This window comes from Phaethon aethereus (genome assembly GCF_964289735.1).
Source record: "Phaethon aethereus genome assembly, chromosome: 13".
Classification (NCBI taxonomy): Eukaryota; Metazoa; Chordata; class Aves; order Phaethontiformes; family Phaethontidae; genus Phaethon; species Phaethon aethereus.
In genome coordinates this window covers 11508146-11527688 of record NC_138589.1, presented here as the reverse complement: position 1 = coordinate 11527688, position 19543 = coordinate 11508146, and the positions used below count along the sequence as shown (strand labels likewise).

At 36.5% G+C, this 19543-nt stretch overlaps 1 protein-coding gene across 1 annotated transcript; it reads right to left on the bottom strand.

Annotated features, from left to right (window-relative positions):
- Positions 1-2063: 2063 nt before the first annotated feature.
- WDR88 (WD repeat domain 88) lies at positions 2064-18668 on the bottom strand (the record flags this gene model as incomplete). The annotated part of the gene is made up of 11 exons (XM_082005471.1): positions 2064-2201; positions 3668-3760; positions 4142-4210; positions 6427-6509; positions 8023-8207; positions 10709-10838; positions 11845-11983; positions 12470-12533; positions 14361-14449; positions 17800-17910; positions 18570-18668. 11 exons carry the CDS (start codon positions 18666-18668, stop codon positions 2064-2066), a joined length of 1200 nt encoding a protein of 399 aa, XP_081861597.1.
- Between the last annotated feature and the right edge of the window lie 875 nt (positions 18669-19543).

Below are 19543 nucleotides of genomic sequence, written 5' to 3'. Positions count from 1 at the left end.
AGTGATCCGGGTAGTTTTCTACAGAGCTAATTAGAATTCTTCACACAGAATTGGTGCTGCCACCAAAGGGCCTTCCCTCAGGGCCCAGGCCCCTAGCCCGTCCCCTGTGCAGGGCAGCAAACGAGGATGCACCACGCCAAGAAACGGATGGCCTTAGCAGATAGGAACGAGCCGTGCACGGACACGGAGCCTGGCCCTCAACCCAAGCTACTGGGAAAGGATCATCTTCATGAACAGATCCGATCACAGGCCTGGAGTGTCACCGGAATCTGCAAAGCGCAGAGATTGCTTTGGCATATTGACAGCCAAATTCTAAACGTCGTTCTTCAAATAACTCCTACAGAAGGGCAGCCACACTGACTTGGTCTAAAACAGTCTTACACCTTCCTCATCAGGTAAGAACAGGAACCAAGTGAATAGGCAAGCTAGAGGGGTACAAGAGCCAGCAAAAATGCAGACAAATCTCCAGCTTATGCATTGTCCATAATTACCACATTCTCTGCAAAACCTGTGCTGCATGCAAATACAAGCCCACTGTTGCAGGTGAGATCAGTTCAGGGCTGAAGACGAGCTGACTCACGTGGCACTCAAGCACTAAACAGGTGATGGTAACGGACAGAAAACAGTGGTAAGTAATAAAACTTACTGATTTTATTAAAGCCAGAATGTAAGAATGCATTTTTCAATGTTTTTCTCAACTTGGGAAATAGAGAATTCATTCAAAAGAAAATTTCCAACTTATTCACATTACTAATGCAAAATGAGCCAAGCCTCTATGAAGCAACTGCCTTTTTTTCCTATTTTGGCAGAAAAAATTGGAGCTTTGATTTTTCCAGCTGAAAAGGGTAAAGAAAGAAACAAAGAACACTTTCAATTCTAATAAAACATTAATTATTCTAGGACTGATCTTTTCTAACATACAGAAATTAGTTCAGTATTACTAACTACATTAAAACCAAATTAATTCAGCTACAAAACACGCATATTTTGTGATCTGTTTTCAAAAAAAAACATCAGGAGCACAGACAGCATTTTATTTTAGCCTCTGTAAAAAAACAGTAATATTTAATTAAGAAGTAAAAAGGCGAAAAGAGTGCTGGAAAATACTACAATCTATCACCTAATACTTATTCAAAGCCATAAATCTGTACAAAACATACTATTGCCTAGAAGTATTTTTCATTTAACATTGGATTCAACTGTAATTGTTGCTACACAATTCACATAATTTAAATGAGGGAGGGGGGAAAATCTACCTACTTAGATTTCTTTGTATTCCACAGCTTAACTGCGTTCCAGGCTGTCACATGCCCAGTTTCAAATATTTCCCCCACTTTAAGTTCCTTTTAGTAAGTAATGTTGAAAAGGTTGAAAACGCTGTTTTTAGGCATAAAGCTTCCAAACATTTTGAAACACTTAAATCTTTTATTAATTGACATTCTCACATATACTGAATAGATATAATCCTCTCAGGGCTGCTCCTAAGAAAGGGTAGAAAAAACACCATGCTGCTTGTTGGAGGGAGCCTTTATTACACAGAACTAATTTCTGCTGCACCATGTCAGACATGAGCCACAACTTACTCCCTGAATGCCTGAAAGCTCCTTTACAAAATTTCTGTAAGGGGCAAGGCAACAAGCAAGAAAAAAATTCATGGTCTTATTCATGGTTTTACTCACAAAACTCTTTCTGACATCCACTGACAGCAAAGATTCTTTGTTTGCCATAGCAAAGAAGAATGGTTTATCTAAAGAATGGAAGGAAACCTGTCAATAATTTACATAGCCACATATTTTCTTTAGTAATTTTAGTAATTTAGTAAGTTTATTCTCTAGTACCATGCAGCATAAATAAGACTTCTACTCCTAGGGATGTTATTCGTTACCTGATATGTCACAGCTATTTAATGGATTAGTACAATCCATTTTATTATCCTTCATACAGAATACTACAGTAGAGCAAGGTTAGAGGCAAGTCTTAGTTTTATATGTGCATTACATAAAGATGTAAAGACACACCACTTATACTTACATGTGTTAACACCTCAAGATGGCTAGATGAACTTAAAGATCAGGAGAAACAAAAGGTGGCAATGGCAAAATTTTTCTCACTGGAGAAGACAGACGACATAATACACACTTGGACACCATTTCAGAGTCATTACGTTGCAGGCATAAGAAAGGTTTTTCACATTCTTCACACTGGTGTAAATATAACAAAAAATGTCATGTAAATATAACAAAAAATGTCATTTTCAGTTAATCATCTGTGTCAGATGTGCATTATTTCACTCATGAAGGTACATACATATATGCTCTATATACACACACATATCTAGGCCTAATTTTTGAGACGCACTGAGTGCATACAGCTGTCATAAACTTGACCCATAGTGCTGCTCAAAATTCATTCCTGTGATGAAAGATTTGGAGGTTTTTTCCCTGAATAAAACTACATTTTGTGTGAACTCTGATTTTGTTTTTTCCAACTAATACAGTATCATACTTTACTTTTTGGGTGATTTGATGGGTATCCTGTTTTTAGCTGTTCTGTCTTGGTGATAGTCACTAGGTGGTTTGGGGCCTTTTTTGTTGACTTTTTTTACTTGACCATTATCTGACATGTAGGAAAAAAAAAAAGAAGAAAACTGATACTTAACAATAATTTTAGATGAAATATTAACCCACTGTAGTCAGTACAAAGAAGTTTTTCTGCTGACTACACACAGTCATGAAGTTTAATCCACTTCTATCAGAGTCAACATAACATTGATTCCCAATTCACTACTCCTGAAATTATTTACAAAACATTTGAGACATTTTTCTAATTGTTTGGTATGCTTTAAGTATTTGCTAAAATACACCAAAAAAATCCTTTCCTGTACCAATTTTAGCCATATTCTCAAATTTCTGTTAATTAATAAGTTTAGGAATGTACACATTTCCACTGCTGCCACATTTATAAAACTTACTTAAAAGCTTAAAAAGCTATACAATGCTTTTGAATACCTGCTATTCCACATGGAATTCTGATAAAAATATTACAGAAAACATAAAAAAAGTTATTCTTCATGCAGTCTTAATGGTTATTGTCAAGGAGAAAAACATACACAAGATCTTACAAATCCACTACCAAGACCAATTGAGGGATTGTAATAAACAGCATGTTTCAATAGCATTAATCTTGCTAATGTTCTTCTTTCCTAACGTCTATTTATAATTTTTTAACGTTTTACAAGTCAGAATACATACAGTCTCAGCTTTAAAAAGACACTCCTCAGAATTCGCATAAGCTGATTTATGTCCAAGAGCACATGAATATTACCTGCCCTGGTTTAGATAAGCCATCGATTACTCTGCAGAAGCATCAGGTGTAGAAAACCAAAATATGTTTATTTTTAAAAGTACACATATGTGGCTGTGGTTTTAGAAAACAAAAATGCACCTGTGTATGAAAACCAGTGTCCTTACAAAAATAATTTTTAAAAGGAACTGTTATTACTACATCCCACTCCCAAAAAAGGATTTGACAATCTTTGCAAATAGAGAACAAACACAATCAATTTGTGTTTTCAGCATAGAAATCTGACAGCTTTCCTTTAACATTCAAATTTTCTCTCAAATTTATTCAAAGTACGAGGTGTGGTTAAAAACCAAAGCAATAGAACCTGAGCAATTTTTGAGCCTCTTGCTTTTCTGCTTTCTATCACTGAAGGAATATGATCCATCTTTTCAATATTCCACAATCTCAAAGTAGAATCCTGAAAAAAAGATGCAGTTGTTTGGATGTATTTGCATATTACCAAAAGAGTGATTTACAGCATTTCCGTAAGGATGAAATCTCATCTCATCAGATGAACCCTCTCAATATAAGAGCTAAAATCTCTCACATTTAAATACTATGTTGTTGGAAACAATCTTTCGCAATCTTAAAATTGCCTGTACATTTTAAAATAACCAAAAATAAATGTACTTATCAAATTCTTTTAAAGATTTGCTGTAATTACTTGAGGTAAATACTGATTACAACTTAGCACTTTTAGGAATAACTTTATCATTGTTAAATTTCATCCCCAAAAAAGCTGAAAACAACATCCATTTATAAGTTAGCTCCTGAAACCACATCAGGAATTAGTGATTACCTTTGAGGCTGAAAGAATCCATTTCTTGGTTTTGCTAATTGCAACATCTGTCACCCAGTCCCAATGACCCTATAGTAAAGCAAAATTTAATTATAACACAAGGCAAAAAGCTTTATTATTTTCACTATAATAAAAACAACTATTTGTACCATAAATCCATTTTGAAATGCAGCGAGAAAATTCTTAATTAGACGGCCTCATGTCCAGTCAGGAAAAAATGCTGATATGAAGTTCATGCTTTTCTACACATAGCTGAAAACAGTGGCTGTTACCATCTCTGGTGACCAGACCACCAGTTGTAGCAGTCAGAAAAATTAGTTACCATGGATTTAAGCTCCACTGAAGCACAGGTCTTTTCTGTTTTTTAAACAGTTTAATAAAAAATTGTAAAGAGAGAGCTGACTTCTAATACTTATTACCTAAAAAAATCTTGAGGCTGTTTATCAGGGGGAAGAACTGTGGGAACAAACACCAGCTTCCCCCATTTTGCGGGAAGGAAACCAGTTCTGAAAGCAGGCCAAGCCAGGCAGCTGTTATCGGATATCCTCGTTCTGACAACAGCAGCACAGCTGATTTGAGGTTAACAGCATTGAGTTGGCATAAGAACAGAAACAGGTTAAAATCTAAAATTAATTATTTACTCCAGCTAGGGAGGTTATTCAAACATGAATGATGATAACAGATAAAATTCCTTGAGTTTTAGGAAGGCATGGTGTCATTTTGATAGACAAATGCCACACCTCAGAAATACAATAAAATATATTTTTTTTCCAGCACAGAGTAGTCAAACATGCATACGTAAAACGTGGTTTTCATAGCAGAATCTTTAATACATGTTTTTAAATTTAGTTATGAGCCCAGAATATAATTATATAATTATACCAAGGCACAGATACTAAACTGGAATTCTCCATAGTTACAAAGATATTAGCATTTAAACAGATGCCTTCTTTTTTTATGGGAAACTGAGCTACTTACAGTGATTGCTGTGAACTGGGAAATTTGCAGTAGCTGTATTACATAAAGCACCGACGCTGGTGGAGAACATGTACTGTTACTGCTCAAAAGGTTTTATCAGTACAGTTCCAATTCCAGAGGGCAGGTAAGCGCTTACATTTAAGGTAATGGGTGTGAGGCACAGGTTTATGAGCTCTCCTGTTTTAAGATGCTATCTTGAATGCTGACAGCAGTGGCAAGCTTTTTTTAAGGCCAAGGCTTTGAAGGAAAGTGGTCTTTTCTGAGGTGGCTTTGTTCATGAGTGTTTTAACTAAGGCTTGAATAGTGTATGCAGTAAGTACAAAAAAGTCCACTAAAATCATATTTTCATAAGATAGGGAAGAGCCAAGGTTGCACATCTGAACTTTGACATTGCTTGACTTTTGTGAAATTGGTATTTGCAAAATGCATGCACATAAATTTACGAATATTGTTAATCCTTTTCTTTGACCCACATCTGATCATTAGTTGAAGTCTTGTGGATTGCTTCCACTAAAATAAGAAACAAATAAAAGGTATCATAATACAATATGGTATGTTTGCAAAAAATAAAGTCATGACGGCACAAAGAACCCCTAATGAGAGTTTAGCTTTTTAAAATTTTATGCAGGTATTACTTACTGCCTCAAGTTTTGGGTAGACTTACCATGGATATGGAAGAAAAGAGCAGGCCTAGCTCTAAGCAGGGATAGCTAAATACTGAATAGCTACCTCATTTACAGAATTGTCCATGCTAAAAAGTACTGGAGCATGGTGGACCACATCCGCGTCACTATAAGCAGTAATGTAAACTATGTAACCAGGGGATTGAGTTAAGCTTGACAACCTCAACACCAATATTTATGGGGTTTTTTTAAACGCTTCTCTTTAAATGTAGTATTTTCTGTGGGCATAAGCAACGTCCATGTAAACATACAGATATCCAGAGTGTGGCATTTCAAAATTAATATATGTACTATCCAGGCTCTTGTTACTTGCTGGAAGAAACTCTCTCCTAGAACATAGGTACAACTACATTCAATATAATCCTTAAATGAGCTTGCTCATAAAAAGAGAAATGTAATAGCTTATTAACAACTAACTCGACAAAAGTAGTATCTTTGTAGCTAACTTTATAATAATATACTGTTCTAAGAAATTAAATCACACAAATCCAGGATATATTCCTGCCTGTATCTAAAAAGGACAGGCAAAGGTATTTATCAGATAATTAAACATACAATGCTTTTAAACCAGCAATACATTTTATACTTTCTCATCAAACTAGTAGTCAAGTAAGAGCTCGGTACCTTTAAGCTTAGCTTTTTATAGCCTGCATCTGTATCCCATACAGCTATAGTTTTGTCATATCCACCAGACACAACAAGTGATGCTGAAACATAAAATCACAAAACTCTTATTTTATCTTTGCTTTGTCATACAGACTAACAAAAGACACTTCTTCTAACAGCGAATCAGACTTTATCAAAGAATTTAAATAATGAGCTATTAGACATGCCTTAACAAGATACTAGAAGTTCCTTTCTGCTACTTGTTAATGTTCTTAATTTCGTAAATATTAATACATAAATTCAGCAAACATAACTGGATGGAAAAAAAATACATGAAAATTTTGTTGACTTAGAAAATTAAGGAGATACCTTGTTTAAAAATTAAAATACAGAGAATACTTTCAGAATTGTTCGGTCAACTGTGAATAAAAACAAAAAAGTAGAGTTTAGTGTGGAAAGCATGCTTTCAGATTTCAATATTCACAGGCCTATCTGCATTTTCATGTCTTCCAGTCACAGGTACATTTTTCCCCCCAGAGTTGCTCTTTACTTATCTGAGTTGCCTAACTCGGAAGGCACTGATTGGGTTTAACTCGCTGTCAGCAGTTCGAGTCCTCTTTACTGGAGTATTTAGATGTAAAGTTGCAAAAGAAAAGCCAATTGGATCACAATGTACAGAAATTCATCCATCCCAGTGAAAAGAAGCTGTTTCAGCACAGCAGCAGTTTGCAGTAACACTAATTTCATGTTGTGGAAGGACTAGGAATTGTATATGATCTAGTGAAAGTAATGGAACTAGGGCAGGAAGACAGCTCCCCACTACCTCCATTCAGATAAAGGGAAACTGGGGAGTCTGTTTCTTCCTCCTGTTTTCTTTCTATCCATCCAAGCATCAAGGAGATATCAAGTTCCAGGTGCCAAATTGTCTTTCTATAACTCATAAACATCACCTACTTTGAACAAGGTAGTTTACGTGCTCCATCAGCGTAGCTGAGAACCTACCATGAAGTTTTTCAGAATACAACACTAGCATATGTTGTTTGCGCTATGCAACATTACTAGCTCTAAGCAGGGATAGCTCAATACTGAATAGCTACCTCATTTACAGAATTGTCCATCCTAAAAAGTACTGGAGCATGGTGGACCACATGCGTGGTGGACCACATGTAATATTACTATTACATGTTTGGGCTAAGCAACATTACTTTTGAGGGTACTGACAGAGACATACACATTCTCCTAATTGTTACAGATCAGGACAGTATTTACTGAACATATTTTTTCAACTAACTAATGTTAGGAGAATATCCACAAATGCTAAGTTAGTCTTCTAAAATTGTATCGTTCTTTTACTCCACTATGATCTTTTTATTATACTTCTTGATGGGTATATCAATTTAAGCAAGTGTTCCAGCTGCCTGGTTAAGACAGAACACAGACCATCAACTTCAATTTACTTATTTACATGGACATAATTTTCTCCTAAGTAAACATGTTATCTTGGAAATGATGAATTAACTACCTACATGATTAGAGTGGTCACTTGTGGTTCATCTGAGATGTCCTATATGTAGGTATTGAGATACATCATGCACTAGTACTAAGATAACTCACCATCTTGGCTAAAAAGGCAGGAACTAACAGAACCTTCATGTCCTTGGTTCAAAGAAACAGGTTCATGACACTGAAATTCTCCTGTCTTTACATCCCATATTTTTAAGCTTTTGTCCCAGGATGCTGTGCACAAGTAATGACCATCGGAGGTAAAGCAGCAATCTGAGATAGCATTGCTGTGTCCCCTGAAACACAGATGAAAAATACAGGATGAGTGAGCTTCTGTAACCGTTAAAAATCTCTCAAAGGGCCTCCTGCAACACTGAGCACCCTGTCTCCATCCAGTAAAGTACCATGAGCTTATTCTGGACTTTAACCATATGAATAGTTCTGTAAGGTCTCTGAGCTGCTTACAACCTCACAGTCTGCAGGAGCTTAAATCCTTTATTGGATTAGGTCATTCTGCAGGATTGAACCCTACCTGTCAAGTGACAAGTGACCAGCTTTTTTTTCTTGTTGAACTCAGCTTAAGAAGAAATTGCTTAGCAGCTACAACACAATCACATTTTACTAAAAGCAAGTTATCAAGAAAGCCACCTGCTTTTTATTAGAGAAATAGCATGCACCTATCTCTACATTCTGTCTTGTTCAGAGGAAAAAGATTAATCAGTTCTAGATTAAAGTCTCATTTTGGAAGCAATGATGCCCATCAGAAAAGAAATCTGGGCGTTCCAGAACTGGGTGAGGACTGTAGTGCTTCCTGAAATCTACAGTGGAGAAAGGATTATGAGCATCTCTTATAGGAAACAATGCTGTACTCACTGCAATTTAAAAGAAACATTACAGTTTTCCAGATTGAATTTCTCATCCTAAGCAATTCCTAATCCTGCAAAGACAATTTTATTACGGTGTTTAAAGGCAGACTGTCTCTCTGATTATTAAGAATTCAAAGCTAAATTGGTTGAGTTTATTTAAAGCCATCGATATTTTTAACGGTTGATTTGACATCTCTGCTGTTGCATACTTCCTTCTTAAAATGATAACAATATCCTAAATTGACATGTTTTTACTGTATTACTGACTTCAGTGAGAGATGCAACTGTTTAGCTTGTGAAGGCTGAGGAGATCATACCGAGCAAGGCTTCTGGCACTGGGCATGACCTTCCCCAAAAGCACAGAGAAAAATGATCTGGAAAAATGATCCCTGTCCTCAGAGATCATGTACCAGATCTCTGTACTGGTTCACTGTGAAAATGAAAGTACATATTGAGCTGGGGTCCACAGCATCTGTCCTGAATCCAGTCCTATTTCATAATTCCATTAACAATGTAGATAATGAGATATAGAGTACAGATAAGAAATGAAGCCAAAGAGGGTCTGCAGTTATACAAGGGAGAATTCAAAATTATGTTCACATTGCAGAAATTATCAGGAAAAAAGAAGGGTAACAGTCTCCATAGGAAACAATGTTGTCGTCACTGCAATTTGTAGGACTGTTACAGTGTTTCATCAATTACCTAATACACATGCTGCCTAATCAGGTCATTTTTGTCAAGTGTGACATTCTGTAGTAACATACAAATAATCAACTACACAGATAAGGGGTGGGAACAATGGACTACATCACAGTTCTGCAAAAAAGGATGCAACAAATATTGACTCCTATTCACCATAATGCTGTCAAAAAAAGAGTAAATCTCATCCCAGGAAGTATGAACAGAGGCACATCCACAGAAAAGCATGTAATAATAATTAATTTCTATTTTTCTTCCAGTTAGAGGGAATACTGTTTACATTATGGGGCCATATAATCCAAGAAAAATGTGGGCCAACTGGAAAGATCTCACAGATCAACAACAAGAACGATTAGTAAAATAGGAAGTAATAATTACATATTAAATGAATAAGGATGGTTTAATCTACTGAAAAGATGACTCGGCACATGTAATAGAAGTTCTTGGATACAAATAAAAATGCAGAAGAAAACAAGGGAATAATCTGATCTCCATGTCTGAAGTGGATCTAAACACAAACATGTGAGCTTAAGCTGCAGCCAAAATAGTCCACCTTTGGAAAACCTTTCTAACAGTCACCAGAGTGAAGCAATGCAACAGATTGTTTGGCAGTCTGTGAGGCCTTCACTGGAGCTCATTAGGAGAAGGTTACTCATTAGGTTACTCTGAGGCCCATGAATTTTATGAAGGGCTAAACTGATCTGGTTGGAGTGCAAAACCTAATCATCACAAAATATTCTGTAAGAATTCATGATTAATTATCAATTCCCAACATCTAGCTATATTGTCCCCTTTTCCTCTCTATTATTTTTGCTTCACTCCCTAATGTTTTTAAAGACTTCACTGTTCTAAGTAATATTTTATCTCCTCATTCATCAATGATTATACGTTTTTTCTAATTAGTAGAAAATGGAACAAGAAGTTTACACTGCAGTACCATATTGCATATACTATATTCTGCCTCTATATATACCTGAGAACCTAGAAGCTCTAAAATAATAGCACTAGAAACGCTTAGTCATCTAAACACAATTTCAATTACTTACAGCAGGAAGCTTGAGTGGACCATTTTATTCACACTTTCTAGATATGTAATTTGCTTGTGTATTACTTTATTTACTTCAACAGTTATTGTTTATTTTCTCTGGTACAAATCTTAGCATAAATCTCACTAATAACTGTAAAAGATGCAAATAATGACATGCATAATTAACTACTGTATTGTTTCTTACTCATTAATTGTAATTGAGGTGGATCGTGTTACCATATCCCATAGCTTTATGGTCTTATCGTATGATACTGAAGCCACTCTTTGGTTATCAGGATCAAAACAACATCTCGTGATTGTACTTTTGTGATGACCTATACAAAAAACATCAAGTGAGACTATTAGTTATTTTGAATAATTACATCTGATCACAGAACACAGGTCTGAAAGTCAGAACTAGCTAGAAAGTCAGAAAGAAAGTCAGAATTGTCAGAAGACAGAACTTCTATGCATCAGTCTGTTTCCAACATACTGTAATTTCAAAATTGCTATTTCACTGGCTAGGACACCTCCTCACCTACCTCTCAATGAAAGAGAGGCCTCACAGTTACTGCAGATAGTATGAAATATGAACCTGTGCCCAGGCACTCAACATACACACACAGTTAGAATTCACATGCTGCCCTGTAGTAACTTACTTCTCTGCTCCATTCCTGAAAATAAGTCCTGAAGTGTGGCCCCATAATGCCAATGACAGTTAACTGGTCAGACTCTTACGGAGCACTTAAGCAGGTAATTCTACTTTAAGAATGCATACAGCTCCGTTATTATACTTTAAGAATGTGCATACACCTCCATTAAAATAATGTAAACAAAGTATGTCCTGATAGTGTCACCTAACAGAGACAGTTCTAATAAAGCTATTATGATCCATTTGCTGCACTTTTATTTTTAAACCCAATGATTTTACCCTCAGGCTTTGATTCACAGGAGCATGGTAACCATATGCTAATTTAACATTTGTAAGACTGCTCATATATTTAGAAGCTGATTCTGCAGGAATGGCAAACTCCCTGACCTGCAGTCCTGAGTAGAAGCCTCATCGGACTGAGGTCTCTACTAGTGAAATTACCTTCAAAGGAAAAATGATGCTTCAAAAAAGATTCACTGTTGGTCTAATTTTGGCCCATTATCTCATATATCATTATATAAGCCTATTCTGAAAAATACTGAGTTTAATGTCTTACAAATAAGTTTCTTTTGCCTTTCTCAAGTAAAGATATTTGAACTGAACTAATTAATTTTCTCATTTTTTTGTAAGAGATTAAAAAAAAAAAATCAAGAGCCGCATAACCAAGATGTAAAAGTCGTAAGTCTTACCTTGGACATGTGCCACTACTGTTGCACTTATTGCATCAAAAACGTAAATGGTATTTTCTTGGTCTGAACCAGATACCACACATCTACCATCACAAGAAATATTACATGAAGTTACAATGCCTTCATGTTTTACTGTCCACTAAAGAGAAAATAGAAGGTTTTAGAAACATCCTTGAGGGTTAGAGAGAGTTTTACAGTAGACTTTCTATAATCTGTAAGCTGGTTCAGAAAGAAGGCTTTTGATACTACTTTGTTTTGGTGAAGACTGATAGGTGTCTTTATAGCCATTTTTCTATTTTTACTTTAGCAATAAACTTAAAATTAGACAGTGCCACCCTGTTCAAATCCTAAACTGTTAATTTAATCCATTTTAAATGTATCTTCTGAGACAGGTTATTATTATCATACCCATTTGTATCTGAAATAACTGAGACGTTCATCAAGAGGCTTACCCGAGATCAGGCAATTATCAGTATAAAAACTAGGACTAAAAATCAAGCCTACCTACCCTAACTATACTGTATAGTACTAGCAGAGAATGTTTTGTTTATTTATCAGTAACAAAGCAATAAATCTGAACTTTACAGTTGTACCTTCTGCAAGATGCATTTGAAAGGATACATACAAGCATTTTTCCTGTTTCCATATCCCAAGCCTTGACAGTGTTATCATATGATGATGATACCACTCTAAAAATAATGTTAATGAAAACAGCAATCAACGTTTTCACTTAAAAGAAGGTATTTAAAAAATAAATGACAATATTTAATTCTGACAACAATTTGACATCCTCATATCCACTGATTTAAAACACATTTATAAAGGCTATGGTAAAAACTATTGCATCACTTAGGTGAAAAAAGGATTATTTCTATTTCAGATCTAAACTATTAATAAAAATGTCATGTATGTAATCTTCGGTGCAAGTAGTCAATTTAATTTTCTCTATTACAAGATACTTAATTATTTCTAACATTAGAATAATTTTAAAGCCATTGTGATGTCTTTTCTCTAATGAATGTGAAGTGTTCTTGTCAGGAGGGGTTTTTTTTGATTTTCAGTGGTTATGTTGCTGGGTAACCCTCTACCACAAACGCTCCTCTGCACAAACACAAAGCCACATTAGACAACAAAGCTATTCAATAAAGTTTACTAAAACTGGCAGGTTTCCATGAAATGGGGGGTCAAAATTTTTTCCCTCACATAGTTTTATTAAAATATTCAGAAATATCGGAATAATATTTATATTGAATGTCACTAGGCATGACAAATATTTTTAGTACCATTGTGGCTTTTTATTCTCATAAAGTTCATAAACTGTCACTTTTATATATTTTGCCCAAGAAAATCAAAGCATTAACATCCTAACAACTAAAAAGAAAAGTATTTTAATAATTGTATTTTCTCCATATGTGTATACTTCCTGCAACCAACACAATATCTACTCCTAAACAGAAACACATTGACACAAAAGACCACATGAAGTTTATAAACTGACAACTTTTCTGACTGTAAAGTGGTTTCCAGTGCCATACACAATGGCACTTTATTTGCTGTTTAGCAATTTTCAAAAATATACACAATTGCAATAGGCAGCATAGCATGTGTACTATTCAGTGATCAAAAAACTAATCAGTCAACCCTACAATCTGATAAAAATTGATTTACTATGACTTAATGATAAAACATGCCAGAAATAGTACCCCTGGAGGTACGGCATGACCTGCTTCACTGAATGTTAATATATGCTGCAGTTGTCTTAATTATTATGTCCACAGATTGACACTGGATTAAGATGCATTTCTTCTTTAATTGACAAGACAGGCTTAATGGAAAGGCTATAGAATATTAATAAGCAATACAGACAGAAGAGAACTTTTATGAAGGTATAAATCTCACTGACAGATGAACCCCTGAACCTTGGCTAACTCAATGTTCTTCTTTTATACAAGTGATATATATTTGCATACCCCTTTCAGATCATATTGCAAAGATAAGACTTCTAGCCCTGTGTAACTCAAAAACAAAATTAGACAAATCCTTCATCCTAAAGGAGGCCATAATCTATCAGACTATGCAAACACGCACTTACGACAATAAAAAGATTCCTGTTTAATTCAGCAGACCTCATATGCAAAACAGAAAAGATTTAAGATCTCCGGTACAAACTGTAGGCAAGAACAAGGTGAGATTTGTGGTAGTTCATGTGAACGAAGCAGTCTGGCAGTAAACAGTCTGCTAGCAGAGCATGGACAGCATAAATGGAAGTGCAAGGATGGAAAAAAGTAGGAGTGTATGGAGGAATGGAGGTGTAAGACAAAATTATAACAGAATGACATCATGGAGCTAAGCAAAAGAAGTTTGATGTAGTACAAGTTAGAAAACCATAGGATGGATTGAAAAAGTAACTTAAGTGTTCTACATTTTGTACTAAGTGTTTACACATGCACTGAACCTGAACCTTGAAATCGCAAACCCCATCTTTTTTTTTAATAAATTAATTAGAAAGTGGTCACCTTCTGTCATCAGGAGTCAAGCTGCACTCAGAAATTGGGGCAGTATGTTCTTCTTCAAAAATTTGAATAGGAAAACTTTTCTCAACATCCTTGAATAAATCCAAATGAGTTTGATTAGGAAGTGCTTTGCTAAATTGTAAAAAAATACAAAGCATCACAAAATAAGGGAAAACAAAAACTTGTGAAATCAGTAAAGTTAGTCTTACTTTAGTTATTCTTACAATCTCAGACTCTCTATTCCTTCTTTTCAAGACTGACTGAAACAAAGTTCATCATCACAACAGTTTTCACCAGAAATTTCTTGAAAAGATTTCTCCTTAGACTCTTACATCCATGTCCATACCTAAATCCTGGCAAGTCTTTCTTCATAAACTAATAAATGGCTTTCCATTTTCAGTCACATAGTTAAAACTCACACCCTCAAGGCCTGCCATCCCTGTATCAATTATTGCAACAACATTTTCTTCACCTTCACAAATGCAGTCTCCACTGCTTGTATCCATGTGCAATGCTCTTGCTGTCTGTATTATGTCATTCCCTGTCTGTGCTCCTTCGATTCTGTGTCCCCAGTCACAAATACAAGCCTCCTGTCTTCAAATACAAATCTTTGTGATTTATCCCCAGACATCATCTCCCTTCTGCCCTACCTTTGATGCCAGCCTTTGTCACCCACGTTAGATTTTCAAAATTTATGAGTTCCCTTTCGCTGTCCTTCATGTTTTGAAGAAGTCACCTATAAATAACTGGAAATCTCTCTTATAGTACAAAAACTGTCTTAAATTTCTGTCTTGTGATTCCCACAATAGCAATCAACAGATTGCTGAAGTGCTAAGACAATGACCCATTCTGCATTACTGGTTTATTTCTATTTCTCCATCATCTTCTATCTACTTAAGTCTGTTACACAGAGAGTTTTAAGGGATTTCAGGAAGGGACCATCTTTTTGTCATATATGTATAATATTCAAAGCATAGTGCAGTCCTAACCCATGAGTAAAGCCTTGAGGTTCTTTAGTAATACAAATAAAAATACGAATCAAGTTTTACAAATGGATCATGGTGCCTGACTGTAAACATCAACACAGAAAAACCAGGAGGACCACTGACATGCAGAGTAACTCGCAGACCCAAGTATCACAGGATCAGTCATCATACCTTCATCTAGGTAAATAATTTTCTATTTCTATGATTAACCCAATTATTTCCATTAGATTTTTGTTCGTGTTAAGTACCAAGAGGTTTCAGAATCAGTCTGGAAGCAAGCAACAAACTCCCTTCGTGGTGTACGTGTTCTTTCATTTATCTTCAATATGAGAGTAAGATCTTACACCCCTGACTACTCCTCCTTTTTAACATCAACTGTCAAGTCTCAGATCTACAGCTGCTTCGTGACAAGGACTTTCACTTGAAGGAGCTATCCTGCTAACTTGGCAGTGCTTGACAACAGACAAAACAGGAGTGAAACTAAATTTATTTTTCACTTTTTCCACTTATTTTCTGAATGTGTGTCAATGCACTATAGGCCCAACAACTGGCACTAGAATCATTAGGAATGTCTCTAAGATGAAAAAAAAAATAGATCAAAGTTAACATGTGTTCTTGTTCTATTTTTCTGAGTCAAAAAAGCCTTGCAGTCACAACTGCCCTTCTAGACTTATCTAGTCTGTCTGCTGTGCGCCCTATTAATCTTTGTTTTCCAAAAGATGTGTGGACTGTCCGTGAGATACTGTCTGTTCTCAAGAGGAACTTCAAATACTTTCTCAGTACACTCAATCATTTGTTATCTACCCTTTCAAAGGGGGAAAAAAAAAAAAATAGAGACAATTCCAAAGTGAAACTGTCACGGCTGGGCTAGTGCCCTGCAACCAAGTCCTCCATACTCTCCTGAATTCTAATTGCTTCAACTGTTCCTGCAGAGGGGGAAATTAGGATTGTCCAGACAAAATTAAGATTATCAAAATAAATGAACATAATCTTGCCTATACATTGCTATCAGAAAGTTCCTAATACTCAGGCAATTACTTTTAGATAGATTCTAAAAAGTAAGTATTGCTCAACAAGCATTCAATGAATCTTTCTCAGATAAAAATTATAAAGATAACATTTCTTATCGACAGATTAATCCTTCCACACTTCAGGCAAGTGGCACATTATAGCCTCGCCAGAAAAAAGAACATTCATGGATCTGCTGTGCTTAAAAAAAAAACCAACATATTGTCTTATTTTTGAGTCTTGATTTCAGTTTACTTACATGTAACACAGCAAAAAATACAAGTTCCAGTTCTGAGTTCAGACAATGCAGGCAAGTTTGGAACTATCAATCTGACAGCTATTAAACTGTAAATGTAATGACTAACATGCTGAGATATACTTGTTTTTATTTATCCTATCAACAGTATTTGCTTAAGATCTCCACGTTTACTTACTTTTGCAACTGATCATTAAAAGATGGAACTTTTTTAATTTTTAGACTTCCTGATTTCTTGGATCTAGCCATCCGCAACTCTTGGATAACACAATGGTGCTGACCTGAAAATTGCCTAGACTTTCTACACTTTTGGGGTTCTTGGGGGTTTTTCCATACATTTGAAAAAAAGGTTTGGATTATGGTAGAAACCTAGTAGTGCACTGGTAAGACATCGACACTTCAGATCATTTATAAAATTACTTCATCTGCATTCGTGTCATATTAAGGTATAACTTATTACTAATTCTTGAATCGAGTCACGACTGTTTAATATATGCCAGATCTCAATGCCTGCAATCTGTTTAGCACAGCTACATTGTCATTTGCTTGCATAAAATTCAAGAGCTTACATAACTCTATGTCTCCAAGCTACCTTTTAGACTACATTTAGATTTTATCACCCAGAATCTGTACACTTCCCCAGTTGAGATCTTGCTGTTGTCCTGCCCAGGGTGGCTGGAATTTTAAGGAAACCCCAGCTAACTACACAAAACTGGGAGAAGCAAGAAAATAAAGGGTGCAATCAAGATTTAAATGAAAGGGAAAAGCAAGCAATAAATATGAAAACACCATGGCCATGCTGATAACTGTGTGATCCCTAACTTCTACTCCTCCATGGCCACATACATGAACAAGTCAGAAAAGGTAAGTTTCAGGAGAAAAAGAGTATGCTTTGTGTATCAACTTAATTTTAAAATAGTAATAAACTAGAGCTCTGATTCAGTGTATGCTACGTATGCTTACAAGGGTCACCCTCTAGTGTAAAAGAATATGCTTGAAGTATGAAATAGGTATTTTACTATTTATCTGTGACTTCCAAGACATTTACAGTTGCTCTTTTTAAACTTCAATAAAGTATCTTCAGAAGGCTCCTTGGTGATTCAGTCACTCTTCATGCCTGTGTAACACTCCGTGTTTGATTTCAGCTTTAAGTGTTTTTTTTTAATTTGTTGTTGTTGCATTCATAACATACCCAGAGCTTCACTGTTCTATCGTAAGAGCATGACAGTATTTTTGTGTCTTCAAAACAAAAATGGCAGGAGCTCACGGTATCCCTGTGTCCTCTCAGAATTTTAAATTGGATCTGTAAAGGAACAGAGCAAAGTTTAGAAATATTTTTCCTTTGAATTATTTGACAGCTTACTCCAGGAGGGGGAGTATGAAAGCAAGAACCAGAGGAGAATATTTTAAGTTCCACCTGTCTGAGAAAGACTTCATATCCTTTCCTTGGTACCAGCTTGGAGCAGATTTACCAAATCTGGTTGAGAAACAAGGGTTGATGGATGTCAATTTTATTTTTATTTTTCTGGAAGGGAAGGAGGTTTGTTTTAGTTTGGTCTTGTTTCCCAATTCTTCTTCCTCTTATTAAAAGTAATATTTATCTTTAAATGTTGTGAAGTCTCTCTCAAGTCTTTCAAACAGTTGTCTCCTTGATTCTGGCCCATCAAAGGGCAGCACATGAAGCTGTTGGGCCCCACATTTTAGACAAGACTGTTACAAATTTTGTCAAAGATATTTGAAAAGGCTTTTCTTCAGTATTTTAGGAGTTTGCTCATCACTGTCCAGCATGCGTTTGTGTGAACAGAGCTAACAAAAGAAACAAACACACCACAAAAACGGCGGCCGTGAGCATTAACCACACACGAAGTGTCAGAGCGCTTTTCAACCCCCAGCCTTCAGCGGCCCCCGACCACCCCCGGGGGACGGAGCCCGGCCTGCCCCAGCCCTCCCCCCGCGGCCTACCTGCGCCGCGGGCTCATGGTCGCCCCAGCGACCCTCCGCCGGCGAAGGCTCCGGCGGCCCCAGGGCCAAGAGGTCCCCACGGCTGCTCCCCGCCGCCATTAGGCCCCGCGCGCTACCTCAGGCGGCAGCCGCCGCGCAGCGGGAGAGCGGCGCGCCCAGCGCCGGGCCCCGGCGGCGGCCGGCGCGGAAGGGCCGCGCGGAGGGGTTCGCTCCTACCGCGGCTGCACTTGTGAAGCTTTAGCAGGGAACACGCTCCGAGCAACTGCTGTGCAATGCAAGGGTCGGGTTTATTTTTTGTTCCTGTAACGGAGGCAGCCTCAAGGCCCAATTTCTTATGTTTCCTCGCAAGCACTCAGGTTTTCTTGTTGACTGTGCCTGTAAAACTGCACAATCTTGTGTGTCAACGCTAGACTATTGTATCGCCTTGCTCACATCAAGAGCTGTCACAAAGCTGTGGATGCTGAAAAATACATTAAATCAGGTCCCAGAGAACTGCCATCTACAGCACTGAATCTCAGTTTAAGGCTTTTGTTCATAACTCTAAGCAGGAATATTCTTTTGGTTTCCCTGCGCACCTGGAAAGAGAAGTCCTGTGGGTCTACTTTAACAGCCTCATCATTCAAAAAGCAGATCAGTATTATTTCATAGTTTATATTAAAAGAATTCTACAAGATGACAATTGTTTTTTAAATGTACTGCATGAAACAAAAAGAGGTATAAGCAGTTTCCATTGTAAGTACTAACCTTTTAGTGCATTAGCCTTAATAATTTGTGTCAAAATGACAGTTTATTGGTTTAGACCTGCTATGGTAAATACTATATGCAATTTGGAGATACAAAAATAACTCCAAGTACAGCCAGATACTGCAAAATTGCAAAGTGAAATTCTGCATTAGAAATATCTTGTTTCATGTTAATTAAAACAGAGCCTGCAATATTTCAGATTATGCTGCCCAGGAAGGAGTCTTTTCAAC